General features: G+C 52.0%; 10 protein-coding genes across 10 annotated transcripts, besides 2 other annotated features; 5 read left to right on the top strand and 5 right to left on the bottom strand.

Moving 5' to 3' along the window:
* Positions 1-123: 123 nt before the first annotated feature.
* Positions 124-1,768, bottom strand: PODANS_2_4310 (uncharacterized protein; the record flags this gene model as incomplete). The annotated part of the gene is made up of 6 exons (XM_001911147.1): positions 124-426; positions 478-734; positions 799-878; positions 930-1,027; positions 1,105-1,267; positions 1,326-1,768. The coding sequence occupies 6 exons, from the start codon at positions 1,766-1,768 to the stop codon at positions 124-126; spliced, it is 1,344 nt and encodes a 447-aa protein (XP_001911182.1).
* A 2,566-nt stretch (positions 1,769-4,334) lies between these two features.
* PODANS_2_4320 (uncharacterized protein) lies at positions 4,335-5,716 on the bottom strand (the record flags this gene model as incomplete). Its single annotated transcript, XM_001911148.1, has 4 exons — positions 4,335-4,713; positions 4,777-5,225; positions 5,281-5,524; positions 5,583-5,716. The coding sequence occupies 4 exons, from the start codon at positions 5,714-5,716 to the stop codon at positions 4,335-4,337; spliced, it is 1,206 nt and encodes a 401-aa protein (XP_001911183.1).
* A 1,288-nt stretch (positions 5,717-7,004) lies between these two features.
* Positions 7,005-8,237, top strand: PODANS_2_4330 (uncharacterized protein; the record flags this gene model as incomplete). Its single annotated transcript, XM_001911149.1, has 1 exon — positions 7,005-8,237. A coding segment is annotated over one exon (1,233 nt), but the record flags the coding sequence as incomplete, so codon positions are not given.
* A 331-nt stretch (positions 8,238-8,568) lies between these two features.
* Positions 8,569-8,677, bottom strand: a tRNA (tRNA-Ser).
* Positions 8,678-9,117: 440 nt separating this feature from the next.
* PODANS_2_4340 (uncharacterized protein) lies at positions 9,118-9,995 on the top strand (the record flags this gene model as incomplete). Its single annotated transcript, XM_001911150.1, has 2 exons — positions 9,118-9,824; positions 9,881-9,995. The coding sequence occupies 2 exons, from the start codon at positions 9,118-9,120 to the stop codon at positions 9,993-9,995; spliced, it is 822 nt and encodes a 273-aa protein (XP_001911185.1).
* A 70-nt stretch (positions 9,996-10,065) lies between these two features.
* Positions 10,066-10,158, bottom strand: a tRNA (tRNA-Ile).
* Positions 10,159-10,330: 172 nt separating this feature from the next.
* Positions 10,331-11,659, bottom strand: PODANS_2_4350 (uncharacterized protein; the record flags this gene model as incomplete). Its single annotated transcript, XM_001911151.1, has 2 exons — positions 10,331-11,278; positions 11,333-11,659. The coding sequence occupies 2 exons, from the start codon at positions 11,657-11,659 to the stop codon at positions 10,331-10,333; spliced, it is 1,275 nt and encodes a 424-aa protein (XP_001911186.1).
* A 765-nt stretch (positions 11,660-12,424) lies between these two features.
* Positions 12,425-13,393, top strand: PODANS_2_4360 (uncharacterized protein; the record flags this gene model as incomplete). The annotated part of the gene is made up of 2 exons (XM_001911152.1): positions 12,425-12,759; positions 12,811-13,393. 2 exons carry the CDS (start codon positions 12,425-12,427, stop codon positions 13,391-13,393), a joined length of 918 nt encoding a protein of 305 aa, XP_001911187.1.
* An 801-nt stretch (positions 13,394-14,194) lies between these two features.
* Positions 14,195-16,508, top strand: PODANS_2_4370 (uncharacterized protein; the record flags this gene model as incomplete). Its single annotated transcript, XM_001911153.1, has 3 exons — positions 14,195-14,580; positions 14,634-16,205; positions 16,274-16,508. The coding sequence occupies 3 exons, from the start codon at positions 14,195-14,197 to the stop codon at positions 16,506-16,508; spliced, it is 2,193 nt and encodes a 730-aa protein (XP_001911188.1).
* A 334-nt stretch (positions 16,509-16,842) lies between these two features.
* PODANS_2_4375 (uncharacterized protein) lies at positions 16,843-17,243 on the top strand (the record flags this gene model as incomplete). Its single annotated transcript, XM_001911154.1, has 2 exons — positions 16,843-17,116; positions 17,176-17,243. The coding sequence occupies 2 exons, from the start codon at positions 16,843-16,845 to the stop codon at positions 17,241-17,243; spliced, it is 342 nt and encodes a 113-aa protein (XP_001911189.1).
* Positions 17,244-17,733: 490 nt separating this feature from the next.
* Positions 17,734-19,452, bottom strand: PODANS_2_4380 (uncharacterized protein; the record flags this gene model as incomplete). Its single annotated transcript, XM_001911155.1, has 1 exon — positions 17,734-19,452. One exon carries the CDS (start codon positions 19,450-19,452, stop codon positions 17,734-17,736), a length of 1,719 nt encoding a protein of 572 aa, XP_001911190.1.
* Positions 19,453-22,469: 3,017 nt separating this feature from the next.
* Positions 22,470-24,177, bottom strand: PODANS_2_4390 (uncharacterized protein; the record flags this gene model as incomplete). The annotated part of the gene is made up of 3 exons (XM_001911156.1): positions 22,470-23,131; positions 23,185-24,016; positions 24,094-24,177. 3 exons carry the CDS (start codon positions 24,175-24,177, stop codon positions 22,470-22,472), a joined length of 1,578 nt encoding a protein of 525 aa, XP_001911191.1.
* Positions 24,178-26,130: the final 1,953 nt, after the last annotated feature.

Below are 26,130 nucleotides of genomic sequence, written 5' to 3' on the forward strand. Positions count from 1 at the left end.
ACGTCTATTAAGCATTACCATCGTGTCATTAGTCGTCGTTCCCAATTTTGAGTCCCGCCCCCAGTGCCTATCTTCCAGCAATTGAAATACCATGCCAGCTTTTCCAACCTTTGTTGTCTCAACCTATACAGCAGATATATGGCTCATAGTCCGACCCAACGCGGCCTCCTCCCGCTGTCCTTCAGTCTTGAGTGCTGCGGAAAACTTGCTAGCAGCACGAATTTTATCACCATAAGCAACAAAACACAATGGAACGGCTGCCAAAGCTGCACTGATACCAGCAAGCAACGCACAAGACTTGGCAATACCCAAAGCTTTGAGCATATCTTCGATAGCGAGTGGGAGGAGAGCACCAGCAACACTACGCGTGGTGCCCAATGCCGCCAGGGCAGAGGCAGAGTAGATACCATACGCATCCGCAACGTACTAATCTTGATGAGTAAAAAGTCCAGGATGCTTGTGAAAGTGAGTACTCACGTTGATCATTGCTACCCACATGATATTGTAAGCAATTCCATAAGGCACAGTTGCGATAAAGGGGACCGCCCAATGCACATCGGACCGAGCAGACAGTCCAATCCACAGTATTGAGATGACGAAAAACGGGCCTCCAATGCAGGCCAGAGGGAGGCGGAAGTACTCTGCTCTCTTTGTAGGGTGTTTGGCGCTGAGCCGAAGAGTGACTGGGTCGCACCACCAGCAGATGAAGCAGCCGATGATAGTTCCAAGACCAACTTAAGAGATGATAAGCTTTGTGCTAGGTAGGTACTGAAAACAGTAGTTGGGAGGAGCACTTACTGATCATAAACAATAGCCCTGAAACACCAGGACTGAATCCGTACACGCCCACGAAAATTGCGTAATAGATCTGGACCATCCTGTGACCGGTTGTCAGTATAATTCAACGCATGAAGATCCAGCCGACGTACATGTAGAACACCGAGTAAATAAAACCGATGTAAAGAGATGTGAGAACCACCACCATCTCTCCACATAGCAACTCCAACGGGCGCAGCAAGGTTGTTTTCTACCCCTATTTGTCAGCCCCATTCCCCTTAATCCTCTCAGGGATACATGTCACAAACTCACCAAAGTGACAAAGACACTCTTCTGACTCAACTCCGCCGGCGCCACCCACCTCCTCCCATCCTCCCTCGGCTCCTCCTTATTCAACCTCTCCGCCTTCCTCTTCAAAATCTTGGCCGCCAACGTCTCAGGGATGGCCAACACTGAAGCCAGCGTGACTCCCGCAAAGATCAACGCGATCCTATTTCCTCGTCAGCCCCCCTCATCTCTTTTTACCCATAATTTCTGAAAATACTCACCAAAAAACCCACCTCCACCCCAAAATCCCTCCCACAAAACCCCCCAAAACTGGCGCCCCCAAAGGCCCCACAAACGTAGAAGCACTCCAAACCATCAACATCCTTCCCCGCTGTACCTCATCCCCAAAGCAATCAGCTATAACCCCTCCAAACACACTCAACGGTGGACTCCCAAAAGTCCCGCACAAGAACCTCATCAACAAAAAACTCCACCAACTCGGCGCAACAGACGCCCCCGCCGTGCTAGCCACAAACAATAAGAAACCCGTCACAAGAATGGGTTTCCTCCCGTAGGTTTCGGACAAGGGCGCAAAAATGATAGGCCCGAAGCAGAACCCCATCAGGTAGAGCGAGGCAGGGAGGACAGATTGGGGGCCGACGGGGACGTGAAATTCAGCAGATAGGAGGGGGAAGAGGTTGGCCGAGGCGATGGTGGAGCCCATTGTTGAATTGAGGCATGTGAGGGTAGCGCATAGGAGCAGGATGGATTTCTTTTTCTGTTTAGAGGGGAGGAGGTATGGTTAGAAGAGCAAAGGGGGAGAAGAGAAGGAGGAGGAAGGATGACGAACCATGGACCAGTTGTAGGGGTTCTCGGGGTCGTTAGGAGAGAACGACACAACAGCGTATTCTTGTTGGTCGGGTGGTGTTGGTGAGGAGGCGTTGTCGTCATGGTTGGATGCCAGCGAGATGGTATCATGAGTGCTGGAACCGCTAGAGGAACTACTGCTGTTCACCACCGGAAAAGGCGTAACCTTTTCCTCCACCTCTGCTTTCTCCATCGTTGAAGCTGGGGCGTTCCAATGTTAAAATAAAAACCAAAGCAAAGCAAGTTGAATTGCCCAAAAAAAAAACACCTCAAAAAAATAAAAAGAAGTTACGGTTGCATATATGTAACAAGACACAAGCACAACTTGTAAAACGAGAGCACGAAATTAATAAAAAGTCAAGACCAAGAGTCGTCAACTTGCCTGAGGAGTGGGTGAGTGTCTGGAAACAAAAAGGAGACACCAACCTGTCCCTATTTAAAGCCATAACACCATGCACTCCGCATTTTCATTCTCCAACCACCCGGGACGGAAGCTAAAAACCAAGGCCCATCAGTCTAGTCTCCTCGTTCTACAGAAACACAATACAGTGACTCAATTTTCCGGGACTCCCCCTGGCCTTCCTGTTCAAGCATGGAAGCAAAGCTGGTAAGCGGTCCCGGTTGCCCCTAGCCAGGAAGAAATTTCATTGCTATCACAGGACAATGTAGTATCGTAACGTCTGAGCACCGGAAACAAGCCGTCTCCTCTGCTGCTTGGTCCCGGTCCGATGACGGCTACACTCCCCGCCGGCCGGTGGTGCCCTTCCGCCGACCAGGGGCCATTAGCAGTCTGGGCGGTCGTGGGAGGTGGGGTCTTGAAGGAACCGCATCCCCGGAATCACCTAGCAGGAGGGAAGTTCCACAGGTTCAAGGTGAGATGGTTCGTGGAACATGGGATGGGAACAAGGACTCGGGCAGACAGGGTGCGGTACCCCCAGAGATCAAAGATCGAGTCCAGCCACGAAACTCGAGACGGGTCTCGAGTCACTCCAACGTGTGTTGGCATCGGCGTTCCTGAGCTTGTGTACTCGCATGTTACTACGCTGCTAGCGAATTAAAAAAATGTTCTACGAATACGAACGTAGCGGTCACAGAGTTGAAGGAAGCCGCGGCATATGGGTCAACTTATCCGGAATTAGTCCTGTTGCTTTCCGTTAGTCATGAAGATCATCCTGTGGGTTGGGTGACCATGGCCTCGAACTCGACCTTGGCGTTTTCTGGAACTCAATGCAAGTTTGGGACCTAGCGGCTGTTGAAACTGCCCAACCTCCAACGGTGATTGGCGTCTCGATCTGAGCCCACCAGGTGGATGATGTTCAAGGCTGAAATTGATAAACAGCCCGATTTGGAAGGTTTTCAGAGTGCACTTACACCAGAAAAGTGGGTATCTCTGGTCCGAAGTAAACCATCTGAGGTCCATTGGCAGCGCGAGCTTCATCAAAGGATGAAAAGGTCCTGTGTTTGATTGGTGTTGAGGTTGTAGGTAGACCCACGAGCCCTGGGTCTGTTGCGTCATCAGACCACAGGGGAGCTATCAGAGCCACAACGAATGAGCGGTGAAAGATGTATGGATGGGACGAATTTTGATGCTTGATGATGTCCTTCTTCAATCTTCTCAGGACCTTGAGGCTAGAACCCGTAGCAGAGTCGGCGGAGAGTTCACAGTGAGAAACGCACAATATTTCCCCAGTCATGTGCAGAACCAGCCAAGTTTGCCATATTGCAGATAAATCCCCGGCAGGCTGTTCCTCTTTGCGCTTCCGATTGGCCCCAAGTCTGCGCAAATGGTCACCTGCCATCCTGATATCACCCAATATTCGGCGTAAACCTGGCTGGCCGACCGGCATGCCATCGGAGGGGCACCAAGCGTGCTGCTCTCGAACTCCGATATCGTTCCGCTTCAGCGCTTTAGCCATCAGAGAACCTCTTCGATGTTCCGTATCTTCAAGGGCGTATCACTGGGTTCGACAGACCGCCAGTTGCGTGAGCGATGACATTACACCAATGCCTCGCCAAACTGTCTCGATCAATCCAGGCCACCCTTCCAGAACTCCAGTCCAAGGCTCCTGTGCAGCAAATGAATAGTCATGACTCATGGGAGGTGCCAAAAATGCAAGGTAAATAGAATCTGTATGTCTTGTTCCTAAACGGGTCAAATAATCCGACCACCAAACCGTCACCCTCCATCTCACTCAACTCCCTCAAACGCCAAACCCAGCCAGGTATCATATGCAAAAAGACCACGACACCGCTATTATATAGTTGCGATGCGTTCCCACGTTGCTGCCACAGCCATAAAACCCCAAAACGCAGTCATCTTCTGACTCCGTGATTGCACCTTTGTATATCGACCACAGCCAAGATAGAGGGGTGAAAAACACGGTTGAAAGGGGTATCTCATCAAAGTCGGAAACCATGCAGAGCTATGAAACAATAGAAAGAAGTCGGTTGTAGAGCCTCAAAACGAGGTTGATCAGTAGAGCGACAATGCCGACCACGGCATAAATCTGGAGGAACTCAAACTTGTAACGAGTGCGAACCTCGGTCTCGAGAAAGCCTTCCTGGTTCTTGTTGGCAGCGGTGGGCGGGCTCGCAGGGAAACGACCAGTAGAGATGTACTGCTCCATCAGAGCATCCTTCTCATACCACCGCTCCCGGAGCCACACATCGAACTGTTCGGCGCTGTCCAGGGGAATATCCGCAATACGGAATCGACGCCAGTAGAGGTTGACTGACTTTGGAGGTTGGCCGCGGAAGTAGGTACCTGAGAGAGTAAAAAGCTGCTCGCCGAACTTCCCACGACTATGACAAAGTGACCTGTCAGAGACACATCACACTCTCCACATAAGGGCAATGGAAACTTACGGTACACCTTCGTATGCCACAGTGCAATCGTATACATACTCCACAGTGCCCTTAAGTTCGTTCAGGCAAAAGAAACTACCAGTGCTTCTCGGGAGAAGCATGTGCTCCGGGTCCTTGACTCCAATCTTCTCGGCCCACCTCGCAGACTTGTTTCGTCCATTTTGCGATGCGTTTGTGCCTTCGGGGAAGAGCAGGAGCCACATTGGGTTTAGGTATTTCGTGCCATCGGGGGTCGTGTTGTATGTTTTGAGCTTGCCGAGACGGTGGGCCAGGCGTGGCTGGTCAACAGCCATCTTCCGGGACATAAAGATGAAGCCATAGAAAACCATGCCAAGTCCTGCGATAGGAATGTATTTGAGTGATTCCTTCAAGATGATGTAGACATAGCCATGCATCTGAGGGCTATTGGCGTACCCGATCCACCACAGATATAGCCAGTCAGTGTAGATCTGTGCGTTGCGGTTAGTCAGTCTGGCAACAGCGCAACAGGAAAAGACACTCTACCTGATGGTTGGCAATCATCACCATGCGCTCTGGAAACGAAAACTCAACCCTACCATCCTTCGTTTTCTTGATCTGATCTGCCACCGAGGCATCCCCACTTATGCGTATCGTGGTGGGGCCCCACCAGTTTGTGGAAGTTGTGATCAGCAGCCCAAAAGACTGTTTCGTCAAAGCCATATAGGAGTAGTAGATATCATGGTCGACGTAGTACAGCGGCGAGCCGATCAGTTGTGCAAGATGGATACTGCAAAGACCTTAGTTAACGACGAGCTGGAAGAAGGAGATGAAGTGACGAGACCTACGCAATACAGCCAGCCATAAAATAGACGAAGAATGAGAAGCCTCTCAAGAACTGGACCAATTTCCCGTGCTTTTCCTTTCCAGACGGATGGGCTGGAGCAACGGCCGAGGCCGCCGCTTTGGTATTAACCGTCATTGCTAGGTCCCGCGACGGCGGGCGAGTTACAACAATGTGTTGGACTTGTCGGCGGGTGCGGAGTGCGGAGAGGAGCTGGAATACGCTGAGATGGCAGTTTTCTCGAAGCTATTTTATGGGTGAGGCTTGTGCGAGGCAGCAACAGGTGCGAAGGTTTACGATCGTGGGAGGGTAATCGTAAAGGCAAGGTTGACGGCAAGGCGGGCAGTTGATAAGCGATACGAGGGAGCTGATGCGGGAGACGGTTAGGTCAGGCTGGCGAGCTGTCGAAGCCACCGTTGTTGTTGGGCTAATAAGGTGGTTAGTCGTAGCTCATGAGGCGCGGCCGGATGCAGTGCGTGCGGCGTGAAGGTTTCCCGAGACTCCGACCCCAACTGGCTGACATGGAAGTCTACCTGTCAAACAGCTTTTCGCACAGTTGGGCTTGAAGACATCGTCAAAGGGCCGAGGTGTTGAGATCGGAGCACACGGGATTCCCCGTCCTTGATGAAACATTGCAACTCCATTCAGGGTGCCTATCCGAGGCTGCCGTAGGTGTCGTCATGTGTGCACATGCGCATCCCACCTCGTTTGTGGCTCTGAATTCCGTCCAGGCTCCAACAGCTTGGATGCAGTCGCCCCGCCAGCCCACAACCAGCAACTTACACTAGGCGAGCTGGGCACCTGCCTGTGGGTGGAAGATCAGTAAATGCCGGCTCCGACCCGAGGAGACAGAAGCTTGGTTGGAGCTAGGACCAACGGCCAAGCCGCCAGCGGGGCCACCGGCAATTCTGACGTTTTCCATTGGTTGAAGACAGTGTGGTCCCGTAGTATCCTTATCGATACGGATAACGATGTCATCTCCCGGTCCAAGTGCTCCCCAAAGAACCGAAGTTCTTCATGGACCCTGAGTGCATGAACGAGTGCTCAAAGCCGCCGACATACACCCACTAGCTTTGGCCATTCCCTCTGTCGACTGTAAACTCGTCTTCGGGTAACAAGATTTCCCAAAGCCACAGCGCAGCTGGTTAGTCGGCCAGTCGAACATGTCACCATGTCGAGGTTGTGTTGCCCTGCTCAAGCCTTCGCCTTGCTGAACACAACCAGCAAGGTGACCAATATCACCCGATGCAGACTTAAACTTGCAGCCCAACCATGGCGGGACTTTTCCGTCTCAACAAACCGGAGGCAGATTCTTGACGTCTGAACCTTGAGTAATCGCATTGTCCCTCACTACCAGCAAAGCGAAGACGGCGTCGCTCCTCGCCTTGCACTGGCCGGAGCCACCAGCGCAACATCCTTGCTCACACGCAACATCGATTTTATCGTGCCCAAGTTGCACGCTCCTCACGTTACCGTCTCGGCCGTCGAATTCGCAAAGCACATCCACAACAATTACCCTGGGCTCAACCTCGTCTTTGAGAGCCATGTTGCTCACACCATACACAAAGACTTGCCATTCCCCATATATTCGGCCGCTCCTGCTGATGCTACAGCACTGTATGCCGACAAAATCGACCTGGTTACCACTATGGGTGGTGACGGCACCATCCTACGCGCCGCAAGTCTCTTTTCAAGCCACTTCAGTGTGCCACCAATCCTGGCTTTCAGTATGGGCACCCTTGGGTTTCTCGGCGAGTGGAAGTTTGACGAATACAAACGAGCTTTTCGAGAATGCTATATGAGCGGTTGCAGCGTCTCAACCGAGGATCTTGGGGATCCTCATACCCGAACAGCTACCACCAGGGCCATCGATGGTCTGCCAGACCCCGAGGGCTGGGATAGTGTACGGGGGAATGGAAAATGCATGGGCTTGAACCGTACCTCCAAGATCCTCCTCCGAAACCGACTACGAGTCGGCATCTACGACAGCGAAGGCCGCAATATCAACGAACACATACTACCTACATCCACAGCTGAACCATCCTTGGGTCTCGAGGGCGAACCAGTGTTTACTGCGCAGTCTTCCACGGCTGGTGCAGCAGGAGGTAGGGGCGGCAACTCACCATATTTGCACGCTATCAACGAAGTCTCGATCGATCGTGGATCGCATCCTCATCTCGCCATCATTGATATATTTGTCAACGGCCATTTCCTTACCGAAGCTGTAGCAGACGGTATCCTTATTAGCACCCCTACAGGATCGACAGCATACTCTCTCTCGGCCGGCGGCTCGATTGTTCATCCCCTTGTGAAATCCCTTCTTATCACACCTATTAGCCCGCGAAGCTTGAGTTTCCGCCCTTTGGTCTTGCCACTGCATACCAAAGTGGTGTTGAGACTCAGCAAGCGGAACCGAGGCAGAGAGTTGCCGGTCTCGATCGATGGGAAACGACGCCTAGGGGTGACGATTGGCATGGAGGTCCGAGTGGAAGGGGAGAAGCTGGAGAGAACCGAGGATGGGTGGAAGGGTGGTGTTCCTTGCGTGATTAGAGCATCGAACAAAAACGACTCGGAAGGGTTCGGAGAGGACGATGACTCGTGGGTTGGAGGGTTGAATGGGCTGTTGAAGTTCAATTATCCTTTCGGCTCAGGCTCCTAACCTTGTTGGAAGGAGCTTAACATTTCGAGGATTGTACGTGTGTATGTTGTACGACAAAAGCGAGCATGTCATTTGGGTAGGGATAGGGATGGCGAGCGGTATACGGGACCGGGTCGGCGCGCTTTGTATTGTCATTTCCTTTGCATTTATGGGCTTTGCATGGCATTTGATATGAACACTTTTGATACCCTTCAATGATAATATCTCTACTGTCTACACTCCTTTTTTCTCCTGCACTGGTGCCCATCATTTTCGACACATACCTAGCTCCTCAAAGAGAAGCTGATCACCCAAATTCCCCAAAAAAATATAAAGGACCAACAAAAGATATCGTCGCCTGCAGGATTCGAACCTACGCTCCCGAGGGAACGCCCTATGCAACTGTGTGGATAGAATCCATACTTAGCAGGGGCGCGCGTTAACCACTCCGCCAAAGCGACTTGTTTTCTTGTTGAATGATGAGTCAATCTCGGAATTCATGAAGGATGGTCCACAGCTGGGGTGGACACCGTCAACGTGGCTGCGTGTAAGTTGTGGTAATGGACAAACAGCCGAAGCGATTGGTAGGGACAATGTCACCAAATTGTTTGGCAGGCACCCCGCCCCGGCTTATCGCCATTTGGATCCGGAGACTCGCTCCAAGACGAAAAGGCGAGCTTAGTCCAAGTGCGAGGTCGTCAGGTTAGGCATACGGCACAGCGCCGAATGGTTGGCTTGCCGTTGCATTGGTCATCGCCGGGCGAATTTACCTCCGTCCATCTGTGGCCGGCCATGCCCGGCAGGGGTCCTAACTTATAAGCTGCATCTGCCGCGTTCACGAGATGATGCAAAATAGCACTTCAACTGACAGACAAAAACAAAGTTAAATTCTTTCTTCAAAATGGCACCCCCCATAACCCTCAACCGTAACTTCCCCCCCACCCCTAACCACGTCTGGTCCCCCTTCGTCAACAAACTCGAGCTCCGCCTCCGCCTCTCCTCCATCCCCTACACCATCGCCTCCGGCTCCCTACCCCAATCCCCCAACAGGAAAATACCCTACGTGTCCTACCAGCCCTCCCCAAACCACACCCCCGAACTCCTAGGCGACTCAACCCTTATCACTAAGCGGCTCATATCCGACCACCTCCTCCCCGACCTCAACTCTGCCCTTTCCCCGGCAGAAAAAGCCCTTGACCTGTCCATTAGAGCACTACTGGAAGATAAACTCCAGTTCTTCAACACCCGCGAGCAATGGGTCGACAACTACTACCCCATGAGAGAAGGAATTCTCGGTCAGGGAGGAGCGGGTCTGCCATGGGTGATGCAATGGCTTATAGGGGGGAAGATTTACAAGGATATCATCCGGACGCTCTATGGGCAGGGGACAGGGAGGTACTCTTCTGACGAGGTGAGGGTATTGAAGGAGGAGGTGTGGGAAGCTATAAATGCTTTTGTTGTGGAGGGGAGGAATAAAACTCTAGCCCGGAGGAGGGGGAATGGGGATAATGGTGACGATAAGCCGTTTTGGGTCTTGGGAGGGGAGGGGCCCACGGAAGCGGATTGCACTTTGTATGGCATGGTTGCGGGGAGGTTGATGTGTAGCAGGTGAGTTTCGCTCTGTGTCATTGAACTGGATGGATATGGCTGACGGCAATATGCAGCGCTGCTCCTGAGACGGGGAGGTTGGTGAGGGGTTATCCCGCGTTGGTGGAGTACGCGAGGAGGATTCATGATCGATACTTTGAGGAGTATGATCTTTGGGAGGAGGAAATCTAGGTTTGCCAGATACAATGAGGGTAAAAGGAGAATATATGGTAATGGAGTTGGAAAAAGAAGCAAAAGTGGATGCCCAATAACAGGATTGAACTGTTGACCTTCGCATTACTTGGTACTGTTTCCAGTATTAGTACGACGCTCTAACCAGCTGAGCTAATCGGGCTACTGATTTGAGATGTTTTCTTTGAGGAAAATAGCGCACATGAGCAATACTCGACACAGGAGCCGCATACAACGCATATAACACGTTTTCGTTAGGGTTGCCAACACACATGACCGTCTCATGTAACTTGGGATGCAAATAAACATACAGATTTTGTCTTGCAGTGACCCTCCTATAGGTCTGCATCAAGAGCAATAACGTTGGCCGAGACAAATCCCGTAACAAACAACCGCGCCTTGCTCTTGCCGAGAGAGATGAGGACAGCAGCACTTGCGCTCCTGATCCTGCTGCTGTCATCCTCAAAGATCACCCTTGTCTCCCACTGCTGCGCCTTCACACCTGCTGAAGGCTTGGTATAGAAGACTTTGACAGGATCCTTGCCAGCTGGGTCTCTGGAAGTCTCGGCGAGAGTGGCAGCCTTTGAGATGCCTGGCAACAAGAAACCACTGCGGTCATCCGAGGGGCCTGTGGCGAGAGGGTCCTTGAAGTAGCTGGGGTTGTCGACAACAGAGTCAACCTCGAGCGTGTCCAAAATGGTAATGTTGTAGTTTGAGCTACCCTTGGGTGGGAGCTGAGCAATGTGAAGGGTGCCACTAGCTGCTTGTGCGATCAAGATCTCGTCTTCGGTCCGGCCGTGGCCAAGACCGTTGTTGTTGTGAACTCCGGCGAGGGCTACACTGGCACTCAGACCAGCGTCTGATGTCTTGACTGGGCTCAAGGAATCGAGCTTGATATGCACAGTGTCTGTCCACTTGGCTCCGTAATAGACATCCTCCAACATGCGCATGATGCTATGGCCGGTGTAGTAATGATCGTTCGTGGCATAGACAGAAGTCGGGCTGGTGGCATAGACATCATTTGGCGTCCGGATCAGAGGGTGCCAAACAGATCGGATATGTCTGATCGTGTTGGTGCCGATCTTGTGGTGGAAGAGTTCGATTTGGGACCTTGCCTTTGCCTCTTCGCCTTCCGCGGTAGGGGTGGGGTCAGGAAGGTGGTTGATGGCAAAAATGTAGACGGCCTGACCAGTGGGCAATTCGGGGTCGTCGATTACATCAATGCCGTGGGTGATGAAAGCACCGTCGAAGTTTTCGAACTTGAGCCGTCGTGATTCAAGACCCTACATAAGGACGGTCAGTTGTGTTGTGACAAGTTGTTTGAGGTTGGAGCTCACCTTGGGATCAATCACATGGATGGAACCTCTACTCTCGGCGGCCAGCTTAGGATTATCCAAGTTTCCAAGCGGGGGAAACCACTGAAACCGCGTACTAGGATCATCTTCGCAGGCTGTGAAGAGGAGACCGCTCGGAACATGATGGTGAAGATCCTCGCAATGCGTTGTGTCAGGAATAGAGGTCACTTGCTGCGTGGTGCCTATGTCACCCGCAGGATAGCTTCGGAAAACGCCCAGAACAGTCACTGCACGTTGAATCAGAGGGCCTAGGGCGTAGAACTGGTAAGCGAGCAGAGCCGCAATGATAGAGTATACCGCCGACCTCATTGTGCCGGATTGTCAAGAAACATGAGGTTGAAGAAGAGAAAGAGACCTTTCTTCCAAGCGATTCTTGATGTTGGGCACGTCCAGTACTTCTGGCGTCATTCCACTGCCTCGGCATCATCCATGTCCACGCGGGGTAGGTCACCGAACATCTTTGTTGGCGACTCGCAGTTGTCGGGGAACCATTTCCGGATTTTGACGAATTAAGGTCGCCATTGTCCGTTTACTTCAACGAGGGACCCAAAAGTCAACAAACTGGAAAGCGAATCGTGGCACCTGGAAGCGAGACCCAGACTCCTCGATTGCGGGGTAGTGGAACAAGATGATGATGGCTTATGTAGAATGTTAGCGCACGGGTATGCAGTCAATATCTGTAGTGTACGGTTAGACTCCAACGACATGTGTGTGCCTCACAAAGGTCATACAATACAAGACTGGGTATCCAGAATCGTGATGATTAGGCAAATGCCTTCTTTTTTTGGTTCAATCCTTTGGAATACCACCAATACTCGGAGCTTATGGATCAGTCAGGGACAACATGTGGTGGCCTAAGGATCCCTGTACTCACCCCTCCACCCACCGAAGCTGCCCCACCTCAGAGGCTTGGTCTTGGCAGTCGCCCCGCGTTGGTTGCCTGACATTCATTCACCACCATATCAGTTCCTCTGTTGGTGCCTCGCAGGAAAACAAATGGAACATCTCTATCAGCATCGCCTCACGGATACGCCGCCAGTTCTCCTTCCTACTTGAGCTCGATCTTCACGCTACATGGCAGACAAAATTTCTGACACCGAGGCCCCCTCGGGGATAACAGCCTCGCGTCTTTTGGACCAACTCGAGTCGCCCCTGTTTGGCAAGCTACCTGCCGAGTTGCGAGCTGTCATCTATACCGAGATCTTTGGCGGTCAACGCATCCATCTAAATTTCACAACTCACCCCATTCGCGCTGACAGGGTAGGTCTCAGGAAGCGCTGGCGCCACGCCATCTGTGAGCAGCCAGTTGCTGGCCCCTTCAGCGAGGTTACATCACGCCAGCATCACTGCTTTCTTGCCAGTCGCCGACGAGTGCTGGATATCAACCTTCTCTTCACTTGCCAGCGAGTGTAAGTCTTTGCTGTACAAACTCTGGGTCAGGTAAGCTAAACTGCATGTAGATTTGAAGAAGGGATTCCCATACTGTATCAGTCCAATACCTTTCACATCGTCAACATTGGCACCGAGAGGCTTCCGTCAGATGATCTGCGGAGCCTTCAAGTAAAAATACCCAAGAATTGGGGGCTCATCAGATCCTTGGAGTTCAAATGGGAAGTCAACATTTTTGATCGGAACCACCCCAGGTTTGTTCCGCATCACTGGGGGCGTGATGGCTACGAAGCATTCTGGGACGGTCTCGCCGATATGCCGTTACTGTCTCAGCTGCGTATTTCCATCATCATGCCGCAAATCCTCATGCTCGCGTCGCCTGAGGAGCTTCGAAAGCTTTATTTTGAGCCTATAACGCGCCTCAAGCATTTACGGATATGTGAAGTGATCCTACCGAGATCGTACAGCTCGCATTTTGGCATGAGCCCGGAGGATCAGCGCCTTCCTATTGATGGAGATGGCGATTACCGCATCAGCTGGGCCACTGTTGATGATGGACGTCCACTGGCTGCTGCAGCTGCCAACCCTGCGTCCATTCAACTCCTGCGAACAGCTACTTCCCACACACTGTCAGCGCCTCCAGGCTGGTCATAAGGATTCATCTCTGGTTTATTTGAACGGAAACTGCCGAGACCACTTCAAGACTATATATGCACTGGGGTTCCCGGTGGACACTCCATAATCCAATCACCATCTGCTTGGGCAAACCATGATGCATCCATCATGGACTGATGTGCAAACTTCGGTGGCTCAGCCGCAACGACCCAGTCTTAGTGGAGGGTTGGAAGGAATGTGCCGCAAAAGCCACTCATCACCTTCTTTACACGGCCCAGCCTAGACATATCCCGAAGCCGACTCCCGAATCTGGTCTGGAGGAGACTTATAGAGTACTAAGGAAATATCGAACCGATGCCAGAGAGCACAATGACACAAAATCCGGAAGTAATGCAGCTGTGATCTTACCCTGGTCCTACTCTGTCTTACAGGATGATACATAATACTCGTGTGGTTGCGATGCTGCTCAGCCTTATCGCCAGCCGATGTAACCTCAACACTCGGGCATGCTCTGAATAGGGCAAGCTCATTTACCGAACGCTTTTCTGCAGCTCCCCGGTCTCATTATGAGTGGCTGAAAATACGTCTGCATCCCGAGTCCCTGCAGAATGTGGACAACCCGGACCCAGCCTCATTGGCCTGGCACGTCTGGGCTGTGTCCAAGACAGCGGCAGCCCTGGTGCTGACTGCACAGTACGGTCTGGGCATGTTGAGGATGGTTAGCTGAGACAAAGCTAGAGTCTCTAGTAGGCATGTTTCTTCGTTCCATAAATACTGCGCCGTCACCATGGCTGGCCGGTCCATCATATCTCTTCACCCTCTACTCAACTACCAGTCAACATGTCACGAAACTTGGCAGAAAGCATCCCCTTAGTGAACAGGCTTTTTGCCTTGCTCGAGAGCTATTGGCAACAGCAACTGGACCCGGCTCTCCCCACACCACCAGCTGAGATCAAGGCCATCGTCCCAACCCAGCAATCGATTCTCAAACACCTCTCAGAGAGAGAATATCTGAAGCAGTTAGCACCGAAGTCTGTCAAGGATGCCTCGTTGTTGTCATTTGACCCAGGTGTTTTTGACAATGAACTCCTGAAGTTGAAGCTTTACTCTACTGTCGACCCTAAGGATCCCTCCCACGCCAAGGAGCCCGAAGGCGACATCGTAGAGGGCACTTACATGGGGACTCAGATTGCTCTAACCCAAGCATACGCCAAAATCGAACAAACGTGAGTCTCTCCTCAAACGAGAATGTCCGACAGATACTCACATCATGTCCTAGATTTTCTGCGCTGTTCGATGTTCTAGGCATTGAGCCAACACTGCCTCGGTATATCCCCCTCGAGGAGCAGAAGAAGCTCTACAACTACTCGGCGTACCCCAAGAATGCGGATGGAACGCCTGCGCAGTATCCTCCCCACCTTCAGACGATCCCTCCGGAGCACAGTTACACACCTTTTGGTATCTTCAACGCGATTGGGCTCATTGAGACTCAAGTCATTCTCAAGAAGATCACACCAACAGAGGATGGTCTGGTTGGCAAGACGAAAGAGTGGCTGCTTGAGAAGGCCAGGGCAGCAGCCTTTGGAGGCGATCCTGAGAAGGGGATCAAAATCCAGGACGTTGTTGACTACAACAAATACCACCGCAAATTCGGCACTGACATCAGCAACGGCGGAAATATCGGTCTTTTAGACGACTGGTACAGCGATCGTCGGTTTGCTGATCAGCAGTTCACTGGAGTCAACCCTACCACCATTACCAAAGCCTCGCCAGCATGGATTGCCGACTTCACCAAGGCGGCCAAGGATGGTGGGTACAACAAATGGCTAGACTTCTTCGCCAAGGTGGACAAGTCTTCCCTATTTGTGCAGGACGGCAGTTACTTTCGCAAGGCTTTTGGCATCTCAAATCCAGAACAGGTGCTCCATCATAAACAGCCTGGAAGCGATGACAACTGGTGTGTCGGGGCAGTGACCCTGTTCCAACTTCATGATGACGGCAAGCTGCACCCCATCGCCATCTGCCTTGACCATAAGGGTTCGATGGAGAAGTCCACCACCATCTTCAACAAACGCATGACACCATACGACTCAACCGCCGGTGAGAAGGAGGATTGGCCATGGCGATATGCCAAAACAGCCTCTCAGGTTACCGACTGGATGCGCCATGAGCTTGCCGTGCATCTTACGTTGTCTCATCTTGTCGAAGAGTCGATCATCGTCGCCATCAACCGAACCATTCCGATGGATCATCCCCTGTACCGTTTGTTATTGCCTCACTGGTACAAGACCCTCTCCCTCAATGCTGCTGCTCGTGCCAGTCTTGTACCCCAGGTAGTAGCGGACATCGTCGGCGTGACTCCAGACCAAGCCTACAGTTTCATCCGCGACGCCTACGACACATACGATTTCGTTGGCAGCTATGTTCCCAACGATCTCAACCGGCGTGGCTTTCCCAACACACAAGAGGGACTCAACCACACTCGCTACAAAAACTACCCCTATGCCAAGAACATGCTTGCTCTCTGGCACGTTCTGAGAAACTACGTCAACTCCATGCTCAGAATCTCGTTCCCCACGGATGAGAGCATCGCAAATGACAAGTACATCCAGGACTTTGTTAAAGAAGTCAAAACAGCCGGCTTCATGCCCTCTTTCCCGGAGCTCAAGACGCTCGATGCCCTTGTCGACGCTGTCACCATGTGCATTCATATCGCCTCCCCTTACCACAGCGCTGTCAACTACCTGCAGAACTTCTACCAGGTCTTTGTTGTCTCCAAGCCCCCATGCTTGTGTAAGGAGCCCCCGACCACAATTGGGGGCAGCTCCGCCAGTTCAACGAGTCGGACTTGGTGGCTTCACTTCCTATCAACAGACAACGACAGTGGCTTCTGGCTGCACAACTGCCTTGGCTGTTGAGCTTCAAGGTGGATGATGAGAGGAGCTTGCTCAATTATGCGGCCAGCCAGTGGAATGTGTACCGGTACAAAAAGGGGGCGAATGAGCTGAAAGTTAAGGAGGCGAGCCAGAGGCTGTATGAAGACTTGCAGGGACTGCAGAGGGTCTTTTTTCACAACAGCACGGGAATGGATAAGGGGAGTATTCCGTATATGGTATTGGATCCGGGGTTGACGGCTGTTTCTATTCTTATCTAGTGTCAAACTGTGGGTTGAGAGGGGGGATATTCCGCAGACTGTTGTAGGATGTTGGGTTATTTATGATGAGTGAAAGGAGCTACCAGGCACAAATAATACGATAATTATCTCTCGTTCATCTCAACCTTTCCATCAATGCAGTTCAACTTAACCCCACCAAGCCACCTGACCCTGACCCACCTGACCCTCCACACTTTGTTTGATCCCTGCATGAGCGATAAGATAAGCCCCATCTCTCTCCAAGGGTCCACCAAAAATTATTCCCATCGCAACCTTGACGGCCACCTTCACCCTCCACCCTCACAAATCCCATTCAACCCTCCCAACAGCAACCATGCCCTCCGTCAAAAACCCCAACAAGCCCTCCAAGAACAGGCTCGCCGCCAAGGCCGCCAAAGCCCGGAAAGAGGCGCAAAAGTCCTCCGCCGCTGGCCGCCTGTCCAAAATCGAGAAGACTGACGCAAACAGATTTGGCGCCCGCCCGGGGTTGATGCCTACGAGCGGCCCGAGAAAGCCGGTGAGCGCCAAGAAGCAGAGGAAGTTGGAGAAGAAGATGGGGTATGCGCTTAAGAGGAAGATGGAGAGGGAGGGGGAGGTGGAGATGAAGGGTATGTGACCTGGAGATATTGGGGGGGTACAGGGAGAGGGTTTGCTGACTGGAATATAGATGCGGTTGTGGTTGAGAAAAAGGCTGAGGGTGGTGAGAAGGAGGAGGTTGAGATGGATATCTCATGAGTGGGCTGAAAGGGGACGATTGGGGGACGAAACATTGATGATACCCTTTGGTGGAATTTACCGCTGAGCGACAAAATCATGGACCATTGACTGTGGTTGATGGGATATGTCTTGGGACGCCAACTTAAGAGAGCTGCATCGGGCCTTGGAATTCCGGTATGGGGAACTTGGTGGGAGATCTGGACCATGCCCGCTTTCCCAGGGACACGCTCACACGGGGAACCAGGTGAGAAATGTCTTTCTCATTGTTGGACTGGAATGGTCCTGGAAGACCTGTTCTGGCACTACTAAACAGTGCGTTGGTCATGTTTGCGGGTTTCACAAATGATTAGATACCAACAGTGAAGCAACGCGTCATGGTGGTCTAAAAAGAGAATCTCGATCGAGATCTTCGTCATTCGCAGATCAAAGTACTCAACATGGATTTCACGACTTGCCGTTTGTTCAATCCACCTCAGACAATCGTTAGGTCCTCCTTCTCTGTGAACCATCAGGCAGGCCCATCAAACATACTGCTGTCTGAACCTATGTTAGCTCCTCCGTTTTCCCGGCGATCAATGTATGCCGTCATGTCATCCACTGGGTATATCAAGCCAACCCGCTGCCACGCCGAATGCGTCGTCAGGCGCCTTGGTCTCAATACAAGAGCAATGACCAGGAAATTTTTGGGGTTCAGAGTGGCTACAGGTATATCATAGAGCGGTCCAGCATGCAACTTGATACGCTCGAGCAAACTCAGGCGTACCTCATCACCGTCTTTCATCGGCGCTACGGCCAGCGGAATGCCAGGCCAGAACTTCTGCCGTTTTGAAGTGGCCACGTGCTCTATCAACCACCGACCGTCTGTCTGCTCCGACACTCGACCTCGACTAGTCCATGAGCGCAGTTTAATATGTCCGCCGGTAACTCTCCCATATGGGTCTACTCCTTCAGGTACCGAGGAGCATTCTAGCAGCTCACAGGACGTCCTTCCTAGGTAACCTAGGTGGCTGTCAAAGAAGCGCCTGACCTTCAAAGGATCTCGGAATGTAATGGGCCCCTCGATAGATGCCCAGCTGAAGCTGGGGGCACGGTACAGTGCAGGCCGTGGCGCAAGATGAGAAGTGCCAACCCAATACAAGGCTTCTGGGATATGGGAGGACCAAATCCCCCCGCGATACGTGTTTGTGGAGCTTTCCGTCGACATCATAGACGTCGATCCTGCGGATGCAATTCCAGAAAGGGCGGGAAGTCGGTCCATCTCGTACGTCATTGCCAGACGGCTGAAGAACTCGAATATCATCCTCCAGGCCTCGTGAATGGTGTCGGGGTGATCGTCGGGTTTTGCCAGATCTCTGAGGCTACTAACGCTGGTAGTTGGGCCTTTTGACGTGTACGTTCCCGTCATGAGAGATATGAACCGCTTGCGCATCATCTCAAATGGATAGTCTTTTGGTATTGTCCTCTGACGCTGGTTGAAACCTGGAAGAGGATTTTCCTGGACCTCGACCGGCGCCGCCAGGTATGCTGGCAAGCCATTATCTTGTTTTTTGGGGTCATCTTCGAAGATGAAGACTTCTGTCCAGAATGCGCGCCGACACTCCCATGCCATCTGAGTTTTGCCGAAGTGAAGTACACGAGGGCTTACCAACCGCTCCTGGAACGCCCACACCCGCGTAAGCAATGGGTATCCTGTCAGAGTTTGGTCAGAGCTTGAGATGCCGTATGGCGAGATGCCGCGAATGTCATCTGGTGGGGTCAGGGCAAACCAACGACGAAACCCGGCAACCTCGACACTCACCGGCGCCCATAGCTTGTCATCCTTGACAGTTCGGCCGGACCAGTGGTAAGGAATCTCATGAAAGCCTGCGAAACAGCCGCAGTCACCATCAGCAGACCCAGTAGCCGCCAATGTGAGGAAGGAGTTCTGGTATATGCTTGCCATCTTGCTAGATTCACGTTCCCAGTCGCTCTTGTCATCCTGTATGATGCAAAGACTATCGATCCAGAGGTAGCCTACTCCAAGACGGCGGGTTATCATGGCTGCATCTCTGAATGTCCTTGGAAGCCTTCCAAGGGAAAAGCCCTGACGCCATCCTTTCACATTTTTCAACGTTGCTTCAGCCTGCTGGGTTGTTGTCCGACCCCAGCAATGACTTAGTGCCAGATAATCGGGAAGGGTGTGACTTTTGGACGACACAATGTCTTTGGCGTCAACTAATCGTATCATGTCCTCAGCCACACTTAGCAACCGAAATGGAAGCGTGATAGGGGCATCTGGAAAACAGCCCGATTCATGTAGGGCACGGCATTGAGAAATCCATTCAAGAATGGTCGAAGTACAATGGTCGACGTGGTGTTGGATTTCATCTTGTGAACAAGCTAGTGAGCAGAGGGCGTAAAAAGGTGTTGAGATTGAAGTGACCTACCCGGCGAGGCCAATGAGACTAGACGGATAGTCGACATGGCGACATTTTTGAAAGAGAAAAAAAAACATCAAAACTTCCGGCATTCTTCCCTCTTCCGTTTCTGGATATGTCGACCCATAGTTCTCTTCGGACATAAAGTCAAAAGGCTTCATGATTGGACCCATACATTCGATTGAGATGTTCTTTGGGTCGATGCCGCCCTCTGGGAGATGATACATGTGGGAGAAATGCAAAGCGCCCTTGGCTATGACAGAGCATTGATGACATGAGGAGGCCAACAATATCGCTACATCGCTGTGGTAGCTGTAGGTTGGTCGAGGGAGGACCACTGAAGGAGTCCAATCGCTGCGGCGGGGGTCTTGGGTAGCAACGATGCATCGCCGACATCGAGTGGTAGATCTGTCTGACGCCATGGTATGGCGTAGATGAGGACTGTAAGGTATTTGTTCAGAATGCGTCTTGGAAAGATTCACGCGATTTGATGTGTTGATTGCAGGCAACACTCAGGATTTGGGGGTGGCAGTGCGATCAGCTGCCTCGTCTTGATTGCAGTGGCAGTCATGATGATTCCAAGAATTCATTTGTGAAAGCCACCTACCCAAGGTAAGCAACATAGAACATCAAATCCTCTAAGCACCACGAGATGCAACCGATCCTTCAACCAAAACAACACCTCACAAAACCATTTCAGAGTGGCCATTAAGCCGCTCCACTGCCGCTATCATCACAACTCAACATTAGGTATCTCTCGGGCTTCCCAGATAAACTACCCTTCATAGTATGCCCGGATTTGCACTCGACCCGTCCACTCTCCTCGCCACCTTCTACGCTCTTCCCAACGTCCTACTTCTTAACCTCCACCACCTCCTCCTCCTCCACCACCACCACCACCTCCTCCTCCTTCCTCATTCTGAACACTGACCTCTCCTTTCTTCATATCCTTGTCGTTCCCTTAACCCGATCCGAATAGACTGCCGTCTAGCTGTTTCTCCTGTCTTTCTAGCACAGCCTGATCATATCTCAATCTCACAAATCACCCTACACATATCATGATTCACTAACCTCACCCAGGGTCTCCAAGAGCAAATAGCGTCTTTCTCGCTTCCCCATTGGCTCATCGCTCTGGGTGCGGTCGAACTCACTACACAACCTTTCATACGCCTCCTCAAGGTCCTTACGATCACATTGGCCCATCATGACACGACGGGGCATGTTCTCGAACCTGTTCTAATAAAGATTTTCCATTGTAAATGCTGGGTCGGTTATCAGTGTTGTGACGTGGTGGTTGTTGTTTGCTCCAGTTGTGTTTTGCGCAGGTGATCTGGGAAGGAAGGGCTGTAAATCGAAGATGTAGGGTAGCGAATGGGCTTCGGAACAATATCAACAGCGCATCGTCTCACTCTTATAGCTCCCTGCCACACCATCAGGCTTCCACGACGGGTTGCAGATGTCTTCTACTGACAACCAGACGGTCTCTAGCCGAGTCAAGGGACAACAAAGGCGAGTATGTGATTACTAGACAGTTCATCAACATCCTTTGACTCATCCACACAAACAAGCACATCTTGCAGAACAAGCACCTAGACAGATTCATCACAAACAATACGACCAATTCTTCGTGCTTCCACGTGTGATAGCCTTCGGCACCCAGGCCACAAGCAGCCTTTCACAAGAAAAAGTACCTTGCCACCAGACGGCCTCTCCTCTACACTACCAGTGCAACTCTGTCCTTCCTTCAACGCTATCAGCCCATAGTCAACACTACCGAAAACATCCTGCACAGCAATATCACATCCTAGAATCATCCATCCCAACCTTCTCACAATCCCCCGTCGCCTTTAGCCACCGCTTATTCCCCTCCTCCCCCTTCACCCTCTCGATCTCCACAACCCCCCTCAACCTCCCATGTTTTAAAGCTCCCATCACTACCCACCCTCATCAACCGCCCTCCTTCTCATCCCCCCTTCCTCGTGAAACACCCCCATCCCCAGTAGCTGTCCCATCTGAACCTCCTTTCCCATCTGAACCGCCCCCATCTGTCTCCCCTCTCCAATTCTCCCCCGTAGAAACCCACCCCCCGTTCTTCTGGTCCTCTCCGACTCCTTCTACTTTCTCTCCCACTCAGCCTCCTTCGCCGCCGTAAGTTCCGCGAGCGCGTCCACGATCCTCTGCCTGCTTTCGGAGTTGGTGGTGGTGGAATCGAGTTTCTCTGACATTGTGCTTGCTGATACAAAGTAGGTGGTGGTGGTCAAAATTGGGGTTTAGTTAGGGCCTGCCGACTTTGGATGATGGGCGTGGTTGGTATAAGGGATGTCTTGACAGGGGATGAACGGAGAGAACCCCCACACCCTTGTATTCCATCAGGCTTGGTGTTGTTTGACTTGTAGCAGTGTTCCTTGACTGACTCGAAAAGAGTCCTGAACAAAATCACTCCCATGACCAGACCAGACAACCATGTTGCAATCACCGTCTTTCTTGTCTATTCACAAACCACAAACATATCCTACCTGACCAACATCCGAAGAAAGAATTCGCTCAATTACATGTCAACAATACAAACCCGAAAGGTAATAACACTAACCACACACACACACACAAAAGCCCAATCTTCCCTCCCTTTTGTCCCTGTAAAATCCATCCCTTTCCCTGAGCGCTCAACAGCAAAATGACAACAACGCCCTATTTTTGGCCTTTCATAGGACCCGTCCTACAATGACACCACGACACCCAATCCCACCACCAACAATCCTCCCTCACAAAAGACAAAAGAGATCCCTTTCATATCCTCACTCTTTTCCTCTCACCTCTATCCTCTTCCTTACAAAAGCACCATACCAGCACCAACGCCCATAGCAACAACCACATACGCCCCGACAGCCAAGTCACCAATCGTAAACAGGTGCTTCATGGGGATAGGCACGGCAATATTCTTGCTCGTCTCTGACCCACCCTGGGTATTGCTAGCAGCCTCGCTGGCCTCAGCCAGGCTAGCCTTGCACCGGTCATCAGCCTCGGCCGCCTGGATGGTGGCCTGCCCCTTGAACTCGCAAGCGCCGCTGGCCTGGTTCTGGGAGTTATAGTACTCGTTGAGAATATACCCCAACTTCTGCTTATCTCCGCACATAGAGAAGGGTCCGTACACGCCCGAGGTGACATTGCCGTTGATGCCGTCGCACGCCTCGGGAGTCTGGTCGCAGACATAGTTGAAGATTTTGCCAAAGTCGGTGGTCTTGAGGTTGTCCGAAGGAACGCAGGTCAAGGACTTGTACATGCACTCGCAGAGGTCGTTGTTGGGGGTAGGGGGCAAGCGGTCGCCGCTGACGACCCACTTGGAGTTGACCGTGGGGCAGGCGGCGGGGGAATTGGTGGGATTGTAGGCGTCCATCTGGGTGGGCGAAGGGCGAACGGATGCCATGGCGGTCGAGAGAGTGTCAAAGTCCTTCAACTTGGAGGCGGTGCTGCCCTTGATTTGGACCAGACCTAAATGAAAAGTCAGCACAGGCATGTCACAAATAAGGGGTGCGCAGAAATACCGTAGTCATTCTCCTCCTGGTGGTACATGTAAACAATGCCGCCGCTAATAACGCCAGTCATTTTATCAGAGTAGAGGGCAGTAGTCTCCTCCCAGATACGACCCTCAGCACCGTGGGGAATGTTGCAGCCATATTCGGCAAAGAAGACAGGCACCGAGTACCCCTTGAAGAACTCGACCTGCTTATCATAGCCCGAATCCGTGAAAGAGCTCTCGCCGCACCACGAGTAGATGTTGTATCCCCAGTAATCGATGGCCTCGCTCTGGTTGCCGCAGTTGAAGTACTTGGCAATGTTTTCACGGATATCGGCGTCATCGTTGGCAGCATAGCCAACGCCCAACCAGCGCTTGGTGGTGGCCTTGATGTGGTTCTTGGTGTCGCGGACAGCGGCCTTGACGTAGGCAGAGGCATCAGTATTGGTGGCATTGTTGGTGACCTCGTTACCAGCGAAGAAGCCGATCACGTTGCTGTACCCGCTCAGGGCGTCGACGACATCAGTGTATCGCTTGAGCAACTCGACGTCCCACTTGGGGTCGTCGCGGTTGACCGACAAGCTTGGCTCGCTAAGATCGCTGATGACATAGATGCCGGCGTCGTCGAGAAGCTTCATGCACTCGTCGTGGTTCTTGGTTGGGTCAATGGCATAGGTACGGATGGTGTTGGTACGGAGTTGCTTGAGAAGGGGGACGTCGCGTCTGCAGCTGGCGGGATCGGCAAGAGGGTCGCTGTACTTGGAGCTGCCGGTGGACTGGCCGGAGGCGGCGCTGTCTTGCTGGTAAGCAACACCCTTCATGAAGAATTGGGTGCCATTTTCGTAGAAGAATTTGGACCCCTATGGAGGAAATGGTCAGTGAGAAGAGCCATTGGAGGCGGCGCAAAGGTGAGGTGCAGACTGTCGCGACTACACACCTTCATGACAATGGGAGGAAGTTCGGCGGCCGCCTGCCCTAGCAGTAGGGAGGCGGAAACGAGAGATGTTTTAGAGAATCGCATTTTGGTGATGTTCTGGTTGTGGTTGCGACAAGCGCGCAGTGTGAGCCTGTTGATGGATTGTCTGTTTTGATGTGGATGTAGTTGTCGGGCGGTTGGAATGACGTCTGAGACGGATTGATTCACTTGGCGCACGCTGTCTCTGCTGGCAAAAAAAATCCGGAAAAGTGAAGAAGATGTTGTGTTCAACGAAAGTCAGAATGAAGCAGAGGGGGGGGGCCGTAACGAGTGGCACTGAAACAAGCAACAAGAATGCAGTTCCCTCTGCGATATTAAACAATTTGCAACTGAAACGATGGTAAGAAATGTGCCAGAAGTTGACTGGAGGAAGGAAAGAGAGAGAAAGATTGACGGCAACACGGAGGACGAGTCGAGGGCAGGACAGTATCAAAAATGGGCAGCAGCGGCGGGCGGGAGCAAGGCACTGGGTCCAATCATGTCAATTTGGCCCCATCCCAACTCCACTGGCACTGACAGCGACCGATAATAGCTAGCGGCCGGGCTGTGTTCGGGTACACGGCGAAGATGGAGGGTGGGATATCGGGGTACTTGGAGACAGACCAGTCAATGCATAATCCCGACAAGTACACAGCTACCAAACCCAATGGTTCCATCATAATTTCGTTTCATCAGCTTGCGCTGTGACTGCTATCCAACGGCAGGGTTCTCCTTTTGCAGGCGCGCAGCTCGTGTTTCCCCTGTGCCGGGTGTTCCGCGTGGCAAGCAATGGCTGGAGAGCGATATTCACAAGAGCGTCGTCAGAGGTTTCGCGAAAAAACCCTTGTTTGCAGCATCTGGCGAGATCGTCGAGGGCTTTTCTTGGAAATGCTTGAGAGGTCTTGGAAAATGCTTGGTTGGTGAAACAAGACTTTCGCCTTCATCTTGGCTCCTGCTTGGCGGTCTGGGCAACATCCTGGGCACGGTGCTCCGCTCTGGCCTTTTGCAACGCCTTCGGTTGGCAGCTCATCTCCGGCTCCATGCCATGTGCCATGCCACCGCAGGAAAAAGGGGAGCAGAAGGCCGATGGCGCGTTGGTTCGATCGAGAGTCACAGCTGCATAAAAATCTATATGCAAACGAATGGGACGATCTGAGGAGATTGATTCTTCGTGGGGCCTTCAGAGGCACAGAGGCCGTTCGGATAACCCTTTGGGGTGTTCTGCTCACCAAGCTGTCTTGAACTTGATGAAAACCAGGTTGTCATCGACATGACATCCTCCTCTTTTCTGTGGCTTGCAGTTTTCTGCGCATCTTGGCGCCGAGCCGGCCCCGCGCTCTCAGCACTTGGCAGCCGCCTGGGCGTTGACGTCCTGACATCTCCCGTTTGTTGACGTTTCCGCTTGGATCCCAATTGCAGCAATATCATGTTCAACGCTCAGTGAGCTTGTTTATTTATTTGTTTGGTATCGCCACCTTCAATCTCCACCATCGGCATCATGTTGTCCAGAGACACGAGCCAGGGAACAGAGTTGCTGTCTTCTTCTACTCATCACATCAATAGTTCCTTTCTGGCCACGGGTAATCTGCTGCCATGAAGCCCCTGTCCGCCCTTCCATCTCTGACATCTGGCCTGGCCATATCCAATCCACAACCCACCATCAAATCCCACCGCCACAACCCCGACGTATGTCCAATGCCTTGTTCTGTTGGTCTGCCACTCCCTCCTCCGCTTGCCCGTTCGTTTTTCCTTGGGTTCGGTCGTCAAGATACCTGCACAAGAAAGACGAGATGTCAGCTTCATGCAATTGAAGAAAAGCTCAAAGAAAGCAGACGTGTATCAGGGTAAGCCCCACAGCCATCTTAATATTTTCTCTTCGGTTTACTTTGCAACATGTGAACCATGTCTTTTCCCAAATTTGGCATGGTTCTCCGGAAAGCAAGCTCGGTGCAGTTTCCTTTATAATCAATAAGATAGCCGTGAAACAATAAGCGCAAAGACAAAACGAGAAAATGCTCT

The sequence above is a fragment of the Podospora anserina genome, chromosome 2 (genome assembly GCF_000226545.1).
Source record: "Podospora anserina S mat+ genomic DNA chromosome 2, supercontig 2".
NCBI lineage: Eukaryota > Fungi > Ascomycota > Sordariomycetes > Sordariales > Podosporaceae > Podospora > Podospora anserina.